The 11,414-nt window shown below is 35.3% G+C and overlaps 1 protein-coding gene and 2 pseudogenes across 1 annotated transcript; 1 reads left to right on the forward strand and 2 right to left on the reverse strand.

Annotated features, from left to right (window-relative positions):
- Positions 1 to 609: 609 nt before the first annotated feature.
- Positions 610 to 1,988, reverse strand: LOC132612232 (amino acid permease 6-like; annotated as a pseudogene).
- Positions 1,989 to 4,467: 2,479 nt separating this feature from the next.
- LOC132612339 (aspartic proteinase CDR1-like) lies at positions 4,468 to 5,968 on the reverse strand. Its single transcript, XM_060326624.1, has one exon. It carries the CDS (start codon positions 5,966 to 5,968, stop codon positions 4,610 to 4,612), a length of 1,359 nt encoding a protein of 452 aa, XP_060182607.1. The 3' UTR covers positions 4,468 to 4,609.
- Positions 5,969 to 9,679: 3,711 nt separating this feature from the next.
- Positions 9,680 to 11,028, forward strand: LOC132612233 (aspartic proteinase CDR1-like; annotated as a pseudogene).
- The last annotated feature ends 386 nt before the right edge of the window (positions 11,029 to 11,414 follow it).

Below are 11,414 nucleotides of genomic sequence, written 5' to 3' on the forward strand. Positions count from 1 at the left end.
ACGTACGCGACTACGAGGTGTAACACATGACATCCGCTTTATGAGCATTCAGATGTATAGGTTATCTCTCTTATTCCATGTTACCTTTCATATCTATATTATGTTGTTATTCATGCCTTACATACTCAGTACATTAGTCGTACTGACATCCCTTCTTGTGAACGCTGCGCTCATGCCTGCAGGTAGGCAGGGGGACAGATCTGACCCGTAGGTGACCTATCAGCGGATTCTCAGGAGCACTCCACTTACTTCAGAGCTGCATTCTATTTGGTATTGTCCTTATGATCATTTGTGTTCTATGTAGAGGCTCGTAGACGCGTGTGTATAGTTAGATGTTTTATAGCTCCACCGGTTCATATTGTTGTATAATATATTGGTGGCCTCGTCGGCCTTATTTTGAGCTCTTGATACTTTACTTTTAGCCTTGCCGGCTTATGAAATACATTATGTTGCGGCGACCTTGTCGGTCTGCATATGTACATATGTGCTGAATGAGCAGATATTCCTATGTTGGGCCTTTTCTGCGTGCAGATATTCTTTGAGTTATGGTTTATAATGTTCAAAGTCACGGATGAGTCAGGTGGTTCCCGGCCTACGAGTCGGAGCCGGTCATACTCCTGGTAGGGGTGTGACAACCCAGCTCAATATTTTCAGCCATACCCATGGGAAAGAATACTTTGGTATCTTTCTCTGGGCAATGTGCCTCTCTATTGGGAAGTGGACAGATAATGGATAGAATGATGCTGCACCGATCAAACCCAAGAAGTCATTGAAGAATGGGAATATCATGGCAATCACGGTTGTCACTACAACATATGTTGTTCTCCATACCAACCCGAACAAGCTGATGTTGTAAGTAGCGCCACAGCATGGAACTTGCACAACGTGTTCAGAGTTGATGAATTTGCTGTCTGGCCATCGCTGGTTGCATTGAGCCTCCACAAACCCATATAATGGTTGGCAGAAAACCTAGTAAGCTCCAATAAGGTGGACGACAATGCAGACGTTGGCGAAGTCAATAAGCCAAAAGGGTTCATAGAAACCAAAACCAGTTAGGAAATTTCCTGGAGCTTTGTTTCCAAAGGCTGCATAGCCAATGGTACCATATAGTATATAGAACAAGGTTGTGGTAGAAACTCCAGCTAGTGATGCTCTCTTCATTACCTTATTTTCTGGAGGTGATGATCTCAGTGTGCCCTGTATTTCAATGAGAACGGTGGAATAAGCATAGGCAAATGCAATATCTCCAATGGCTTGGAAGCTTTTCCATACTTTTTGTGATTCAGATACATCAACCCCAACTACCACCCCTGCTAGGCTTGTCTTTACATGGTTCCCCACACCTGCAACTTTGGCTATAGAGAGTCCAAGACCTATAGAAGCGTAAGCAAAAGACATAACAACAGCAAGAATTGATAGTCACGAGAGCTTGTGGAAGTTTGGTATTTGGCTAAGAATTATTTGAATCACTGCAAATATGATCATATATGGGTAACTCTCAATTGAGCAGCTAGCTTCATGTCCATTTTTGTGAAAACAATTTGACCTCTGTACAACCACCATACTAATAGATGTTGTTATTGTTTATCCAATGGTAACTCCGACAAGGTTAGCATATTGTGCAATTTCACAGAGTGTCACCTTCACACCTCCTAAGTGAGAGCAGACGACGTCCATGTAAGTATAGTTTCTCTCACCAGAACAGGGCCCGGAGAACGATAACAGTCCGCGAGAAATGTAGAAGTGAAGTAAGTGATGAAAGAAAAAGTGAAGAGAACAGCAGGACCAGCCACCCATCCTAATTGTGCTATTGCCCATGCTAGAGATAGCACTCCAGAACCAATAGCAGCAGTGATAATATGTGCACTCGCAGTCAACAAAGTCCCTGTTCTTTTTTCGCGTCCATCATCGTCAAAGTTTTCTTGAACGTCTCCACTTTCGAGCTCCATGGGCACTGACATGGTGTTCTTCTGGAACTCGGGTGCCATAATAAAAGTGTTCTTCCAAGTTTGTGTCTGGTAATTCAGGATTTCTTACTTTATATGTGTACTCTGTGTGTTGGTTTGGTGTACTACTCATAATGCTCGCTATGAACCCTTTATATAACATCATCTATAAACCTTTTCCTATTTGGTTAAGGATTAGAATTACTAATTGGGGTAGAAGTTTAATTCCTAAATAAACATCTCTATGGTTAAGGATTAGAATTACTAATTACTAATTGGCAAAAGGAATTGACATCTTAGATATATACTCCTTGTATATACCGATGAATTCTCTATGATTTTGTTTCTCTTTTATGTAATCATCTTGCACTTCAAATGTTGGTGTATTCATATACGTGTGATGTTTTTCTTGTGAAGGAACTTTAGAAAATGTTTATATAACTAATTAAACGAAAAATATCTTTGAGAGGCAAATTAGTCAAATCGCCATTTTTCCTATTTGGTTAAGGATTAGAATTACTTGGGGTAGAAGTTTAGTTTCATAACATAAACTTGATGGAATTTTGCCCATGGAAAATAGCAAATCCCAATCCAATTGGGTATATGCTTGATTACCATGAGTAGCACAAGTCCTTTTATGTTAATCATTACCCTAGTTTTGCACTTAATTACCCAAAAACGTCACTTAGTGGAATAAGCATTCCTTTGAAAATATTTTTTGTAAAAATAATGACTTCTGGCACGTTTACTTGGCCTCCAAAACATGGATCCATATCATAAAAATAGTTTTCATTATATGTAATCTGAAAAAAAAAAAAAAAACTTCTGATAAATGATTTTAGTTTAATTCTAAAACATGAAGAAGAATTTGGAAACTCAAATAATGCGTTCAATAGCTAACGGATGGAGACGCAGACACAAAAAATTTCACTTATCAACCATTCAACGTCGTTGTCATAACCGTATCCTAAGCCTTCATGACCCAATAGGAACTGAATTTGTTTTCTGGACAATATTCAATATGTTATTATTACCCAACCTTGACGAACTCTACTCCACGTACTTAACTTATATCTTGTCCAACACAAACTCCTACAATATTCCCGTACTGTCTCACCTTAGAAGATCAACTTACCATTATCAAGCCACTGATAAATTCTGAGGTTTACAACACCATTATGTCGTTCAAGCCTTTGAAAGCTCCTGTGCCTGGATAGCTGACACACTATTTTCTTTCAAAAACACTACAGTAATGCAAGTTTGACGCTTTTACTAATTCTAAAATTCCGAGGACATCAACACTACCTATATCTCCTTAATTCCTAAGGTTAAGAACCCTAGAATTTTACTCAATACATGCCTATAAGCCTTTGTAACACCATATATAAGACAACCATTACCAAGATCCCAGTTAATCGTATCCACTCTCTGCTACCTAAAGTCATCAGTCCCATTCAATGCAGCTTTCTCGGATGTAGGGCTACTAATAACACTGTTATAGCACAAGAAGCTTTACACTCACTTTGAAAATCTAAACGAAAGCAGGGAGTAATGATTCTCAAAATATATTTAAAAAAGCCTTTGACCCCCTTGAATGATCCTTTATCTACTATTCACTTCAACGCCTTAATTTTCCTAGAATACACATCCAATTAATCATTTTGTGTTTATCTCTACTTTTTCCTCGCTATATGTAAATGGTAAACCTACGTAATTTTTCTCAAGCTTCCTGAGGCATACGCCAAAGTAACCCCCTATCAGGCTATCACCCTATAGATTTATTATGTGTATGGAAACAATAACACAATTAAGCTTAAATCGATTGTGTATCCGTGAACGCATAAATGAAGCAAACTATAATTTTGCATTAATTTTTTTTTTTATTATGATGCTAGACATATATTCAATTTGTCCAAGTAGCAATTGGTACATAACAATGCACACACATCTATCTGAATTTGAGTAACTCAGATTGAACCCAATGGTTTTTTGGATGACAAGTGTGAGAATGTGCCTAACTTTATAACGCACATAATGGAAATATATATTGCTTAATGAAATTCCAAGATCTAGATTAGAAATCAATTATTATATGTTATGTCACTTCTGATATATAAAAGTAATTTGAAAATATGATTATATGTATAATAGTTGAACAAGCATATCATTAAAATTGCATTCAGTGTTAGCAAGAATTGAAGCAAAGGGAATGTCTTTTACTTTACAAACTGTATATGAGGTTAGGCACTTCATACCTCGACCGCATGTATTCTTCTTTTGGTTATTAATATACAAGGTAGGGGTCAAGCGGTACCCCCCCCCCCCCCCCCCCCCGCGCACCCTGAAGGTGCCTTTAAATTAAAAAAAAAAAAAAAAAAGGCATTCAGTGATAAATCTACATGTTGGTGTAAACTTAAAGAAGCTGGTCAGTTTTCAGAAAAATAAACAAGGAAAGGACATAATATTTAATATTTGTTAAGCATCAGATTTAATTAAAGATAAGTACTCATCAAGAATTGATCAACAGCATTTGAATAACTGCTAATAACATTAAAGCAAAAGACTAACAATGAAGAAGGAAAAAAATAACTCTAGTTAGCTAAAGCCAAATTCATTGCATAACTTTCAACCCCATTTAATCCAGAAAATTAGCTAATTAATCCTCAGTACTTAGTGCAATCTGTAGGCTTAAAGGAGACTTTGTTAGCCACAAGATCATATCCAATTAGGAAATTCCCTTGTGCCAAGTTTCCAAAAATAGCAATTTCCTGTGCTGGCACTATTGTCAAACAAACCAAACCTTCCTCCACTTCCGCAAAGGTACTCGAAGGCGCCAACTCTAAATCCGCATTTGTAAAATGTGCAACAATAGTTGGAGCATCGATAGTACCATTCTCAGACTCGTAACATAGACCAAAAGTCCCTGATGGATCGTCCTTCTTAGTAGCACTGATTGAATCAACCAACATCGATTCCAAATTCAAGTAAATATCGTTAGGCAACATTGTTAACGTCGTGCCAGAATCAATTATAATGTTACCTTCATCACCACCAACACCAACAGAGGAAGAACCAATTTTAGAAGATTTGAATTCCAATGTCTTATTGCCGACACTGACACCTTCCAAATTTAGATAGTAGAACGTGGATGATTCCTTTTTTATCAAAGGAGTTGAAACTACATTATTGCCAGACACGATGGCACTACTCCCAAAGTTGATGTGACTTGTGAAATTGGAATTTGATGATTGCAATGGGATCAAACAATAAGAGAATTTCCCATTGATTTGTTTCTTCAATTGGTTGATAATTGAAACTTCACCACCCCCTAAGCCAATAATGCCAGAAGTATACTTCATAAATGTTCCACCATTGTCATGACCGCAACCAAAGGCAACGAGAGGAATTGATACATTTTTGCCAGAAGTAGAAGGAAAAGTGAATTTTTCAAAAGCAAGGTCACCAACAGTGTGTGATGCATCACCATAATTCATTTGATATTCACAAACATTTCCTCTCACACAAGAATAACCAGTTGATGCACATTCTTTAGTGTCACAACCTACGGTTTTATAAGTAGAGCTTTTTCTGGAATCAAAAAGAGGCGCTGTTTGTTTGAAACAATTAATGCAAGGCTTGCATTGCGTCCATGTTAAGTCACTGCCAGTGTCGGCTATGGCTAGAATTTCCACTGGTGGAGTTCCAATGGAGAGTTTCATGAGGTATTCTCCCGGGATTGGATAAATATCCGATTGGATTGTGTTGGTAGTAGCAAGGGAATTTTTACTGAAAAAAGAAGCACGTGAAACTGATCGATGGAAGGCATTTCGAAGGCGGTTTGATTGAGTGTTTGATGGGCTGTAGAAAGGTGAACGAGAAGAATCCCGGTGGATAAAATCAAGAGTGAAGCCATCTTCACCAACATTGCTTATTATTTTTCTACAAGAAACAAAAGAAAGATGAAAGAAAGCTAAAAAGACTAATGTAGGAAAAAGACTGCTAACTTTAGTATTCATCTTCATGACTATAGGGTTTATGAGTGTTGATGAAGAAAATTAGCTTGTGATTAGTATCATTTTATAGGTAAAATTAAGAGAGTGGGAATGCATGTGCCAATATGGAAAATCGAAGGAAATAAGGGATTTGGGGGAATATATATTAATTTGGAAAAATACTTAAGAAAATACCAAATGCAGAGTAGGAAGTGAGTCGTTTTATTTTTGAAAGTTGAATGCATGAAGAGTTTGCACTTTCCATACAAGACACGAATGTAATTAAGAGACTATATCAAAAATATTCATTTAATAAAATCTTTTCCTTTTACCATATTTTCCATTAATACCGTGTGTAATGGTAAGCATTGATTTCTAGGAATTTATACTATTTATCTTTTCTCTAAAAAAAAAAAATACAACATGACAATCGGTTAAGCTACTTCCAATGTGAAAAAAGATACTACTATTATACTGGCTGATGTACAATATGATTACTTTAATACATAATTGGCTTTTGATCCAGGGCGGAGCAAAGAAGGGCCTAGGATTTCATCCGACCCCCTTCGGCATATACTTACACTATTTACACATAGTTAAAATTATTTTTTATGTATATATAATAGATGTTGAACCCCTTTTAGTTTCTTCGTGTATGTAAACTTCATATTTTAAACCCCCTTAGTGAAAATCCTGGCTCCGTCACTGCGTCTAATCAGTTGATACAAAAAAAGAGTTATCTTTTCCTTTTAATTAACATGACCAAGAGATGTGTTGATTTTTATTGATAAAATAAAAAAGAACAAGCAAAAAATGTGGAGGGAGACTAGACCAAGACCTCATCAGAAATACAATTTGATAGAAAGAAAGCATACCCTTAATCTTGATCCTATAAAATAGTAGATGATCAATTTTCTATAATTTTTAGTAATAATTCTAAATTTAGAAAAACAATCATATCAACCCAGTTTATATATTGATCCTGAGCCAATTTTTAAAAGAATGTCAAAATTTAATTGATTTTTTACCTTATTGATAGAGTGTTCGATATAAACATTTAATTCAGTATCACCCAAAATTTTAAGGTAGATACCTTTCACACTAATTAGAGAATACGACTATGGATTTTGATAATTTATTTAACAAATAAGGAAAATATAATCCCCAGTTAAGATCTGATTAATTCCGTGAAGAATAAATTAGTAAATATGAAAGTTTCATTTGCAACATGCTGATTGCTAAAATCAAATCTTTTGGGTACAATTTCATATAATTCTAACTATCTACAAGCTGTAAAAAGTCAATCATTACCATAAAAATACTTAAAATAAGTAGATTATAAGGAAGCATTAAGCGATTAAAGTTTTGACTTTAAAACATTCAACTTTTGTTTTGGAGTAAAATTCCTAATACATCCATAAATTTTATTTTGGAGTATCACCATATTACTGCTTTTTGGTAAATAATTCCCAGCATTCGATATTTACATTAAATCAAATAGATGGATTTTTAGTTTAAACTAAAAATACATATTATTTAACTATGATTATGTAAAAATATGTGTAGGTAAAGCACATATCTTGTCTTTTATTGATTTGGTGTAAACATCGTGTGGATAAACTTTTATGATCCCATCAATTTCATTCCTTATACCAGTCATATGCCATTAAGATGAGCCATGTGTAAGTTGTATTAATATGATTTCAATAGGTATGACTAATTAGAGATGTTGTATTGCGCTTTTTGACTTGTATAAATTTTTTGTGCTAAATATAATTAAGTTATGAATCGTCAATGATGAATTTGTAAGAAAATTATCACAATCCAATTTCGAGATCCACAAAGCGAATCAGATAGATGGGCGGTGTAGAGTTCAACTTATTTTATGTGTAAAAAAAAAAAAAAACAACTCATTCGAACCCATCATGTGTTAAATTTTTTACTAAGTAGAAATAATTGATTTTGAACCCAGTAAATCAAATGAACATTAGTAAAATCTAGAACTTGAATTCATAAAGATCAAATCCTGATTCTGTTTTTTTTATCACATTTATTTTGAATCTACTGACTCTAAATTTTGGTTATAATACGGAAGTTAGTATAGTTAATGTATAGTTATCCCCCATGGCGACTCCATAATATGATCAAGGCGAAGTAGGGTCATTGGCACGTATGCCCCTCTTTTGTCTCGATCTTTAGTTTTTGCCCCCATAAAAAATAACTTTTTTATAGGGTATAGATTTATCTTTTCGCATCATAATATTTCACATGCTATGCCCCATATGGATTTTGCCCAAAAAAAATTTATACCCTTATAAAAATTAAATAAGTTCGGTTGCTAAAAGGCAAAAATCAAAGACCAGCCCATTTGAAAGAAAAAAATTATAGACCTACCCATTTAAAGGAGAAAACGTGCAATTTCTTCTGCGAAGTAGCATTTGAATTTGCAGAGATTGAGTAGAGTCGTCAAAACGAGTTTGGCTCATGAGTGGTCTGCCCAACCTAACATAGCTAATAGTGTGCAAATTTTGGTTAGGATATTTTCTACCCATTTAAGATTGAGACTGTTTGGCCCAGCCCTAGTTTACTTATCGGTCTCTGAGACTTGGTTGAGGCTATGAGAGTGTTTGACTAAGTTTATAAATTGCTTAGCTTGTACGTATTTTTTGAATTTTTACGTGGTTAATAAATACCAAAAGTGCTTATAAGTCAAAATCAGGCAAGGGTCATAAGTCGGTTACCTCCAATGTATGGTTTTACATCTTATAATTAAGTACTTCTAGATTGACCTTACCTTTTACGATTTTATTCCTATTACCTATTATAACCTCCGAAACACTCTTGCGAAAACATAACCTTTTAGTGTCTCTCTATTCCATTTCCGTCATTCGTCATTTTTATGCAAAAACACTTTTAAATTTTATATTTTTGTTAATAACTGTAAGAGTATTTTTGTCATTTAAAAGAAAAAGTATTTATTAGCACATTTTTACCAAACACACTAATTGTTTATTATCCGCTTCAACACTTCTATCCAAATACAAAAAAAAAAAAAAAAAAAAAAAAAAAACAGCACGGTGCACTAAGCTCCCACTATGCGCGGGGTCCAGAGAAAGACCGGACCACAAGGGTCTAATGTACGCAGTCTTACGTTGCATTTCTACGAGAGGCTGTTTCCACGTAACAGTCTTATTTATAAAAATCTGCTTTAGCACCTAAAATCAATACCAAAAGAAAAGTATACATATTTCAATCGAGTCATACTGTAAACCGGACAGTAGTAACTAGTAATTGATGTATCTTTTCCACGCGAGAATTTTATATCTCAATAATATGTGTTGTTATTAATTAACAAAAGCTAAACATTAATGCCTAGAAAAGTAATTCATGTATTATACACGGTGTTAATGGAAAAGGTGGGAAATATATGAATCCTCTTGGATGTGGTCTTTTAAATTAAATTCTCGTATTAATTCGATGGAAAGTGAAACTCCTCATTCAACTAACTTCAAACATGCTTCACTTCTTACCCTGCATTTGGTATCATTATCATTTTTCCAAGTTAATATACATTCCCCCAAATCCCATAATTCCCTTGACTTTCTACATTCTTGCGTGCATTCCCACTCTCTATTTTTTAACTATAAAATGGTACTAATCACAAGATTTTTTCTTCATCATTTCTCATCATTCTTAAAAAGCGCATCGACTCTCATAGAACGTAACCCTATAGTCATGAAAATGAATACAAAAGCTAGCACTCGTTTTCCTACATTAGTCTTTTTAATTTTCTTTAATCTTTCTTTGATTTCTTGTCGCAGATTAATAAGCCATCATGGTGGAAATGACTTTACTCTTGATCTTATTCACCGTGATTCTCCTCTTTCACCTTTCTACAACCCATCAATCACTCCATCAAACCGCCTTCGAAACGCCTTCCATCGATCATTTTCACGGGCTTCTTTCTTCAAGAAAAATTCCCTTGCTACTAACAACACAATTCAATCGGATATTTCTCCAATTCCAGGAGAATACCTCATGAAAATTTCCATTGGAACACCACCGGTGGAAATTCTAGCCATAGTTGATACAGGAAGTGACTTAACATGGATGCAATGCAAGCCTTGCATTGATTGTTTCCAACAATCAGCGCCTCTTTTCGATTCAAATAAAAGCTCTACTTACAAAATCGTGGGTTGTGACATTGAAGAATGTACATCAATTGGGGCTTCTTCTTGTCTGAGAGGAAATATTTGCCAATATCAAATGGGTTATGGTGATCAATCATACACTATTGGTGACCTTGCTTTTGAAAAATTCACGCTTCCTTCTACTTCTGGCAACAACATTGACATTCCTAACATTGTCTTTGGTTGCGGTCATGACAATAGTGGCACGTTTAAGAACTATACTTCTGGTATTATTGGCCTAGGTGGTGGTGAAGTCTCAATAATCAACCAATTGGATAAACAAATCAATGGAAAATTCTCTTATTGTTTAATCCCAACTCCATCAGAAATGTCAGTTTCGCCAGCAGTCACATCAACTTTGGCAGTAGTGCTACCGTGTCGGGCCCTAACGTCGTTTCAACTCCCTTGATAAAAAAGGACTCGTCTACGTTCTACTATCTAAATTTGGAAGGTGTCAGTGTCGGGAATAAGACGTTGGAATTCAAATCTTCTAAAATTTCTCATTTTGCCAGTGAAGATCAAGGTAACATTATAATTGATTCTGGCACGACGTTAACGCTTCTCCCTAACGATTTTTATGTGAGTTTGGAATCAACATTGGTGGATGTGATCAATGCTACTATGAAGGACGATCCTTCCGGAACATTTGGTCTATGCTACGAGTCTGAGAATGGTACTATCGATGCTCCAACGATTGTAGCACATTTTACAAATGCGGATTTAGAGTTGTCGCCTTTGAGCACGTTTGCACAAGTGGAGGAAGGTTTGGTTTGTCTTACAATAGTGTCAGCAGAGGATGTTGCTATTTTTGGAAACTTGGCGCAGGCCAATTTCCTAATTGGATATGATCTTGTGGCCAACAAAGTCTCCTTTTTGCCTACAGATTGCACCAAATACTAAGGATTTAGCTAAATGGGGCTGAAAATTTATGTAATGAATTTGACTTGTTGGTCTGTTGATGTTAACTATTAGCAGTAATTCTAATGTTGTTCAATTATTGGACTTGTATTTATTTCACCTGATGCTTACTAATGAAGATCTTTGATGTATTTAATGAGCAATTATTGTTACTCATTGGTGTTTTGGTGGGTTTAGATCTGTTTATTCTTCTGATTTTTTTTTCCACCTCTTGCAAGAACTGGACAAGGTGGAAAACATTTCTGCTTGGACCATTTCATATGGGACTTTTTAATTAGTTGCATGCATTAATAGTATAAAGAATTTCAATTTAATCGATTATAGCAAGTTATTGTAATAGTTTTCAGAATACTATATCAGATTTACTA

Source organism: Lycium barbarum, chromosome 9, assembly GCF_019175385.1.
Source record: "Lycium barbarum isolate Lr01 chromosome 9, ASM1917538v2, whole genome shotgun sequence".
In the NCBI taxonomy this organism is placed as follows: Eukaryota; Viridiplantae; Streptophyta; class Magnoliopsida; order Solanales; family Solanaceae; genus Lycium; species Lycium barbarum.

Bases quoted from the DNA above. Each gene is read 5' to 3' on its own strand.
- LOC132612339 (XM_060326624.1), bottom strand. From the start codon at position 5,968: ATGAAGATGAATACTAAAGTTAGCAGTCTTTTTCCTACATTAGTCTTT.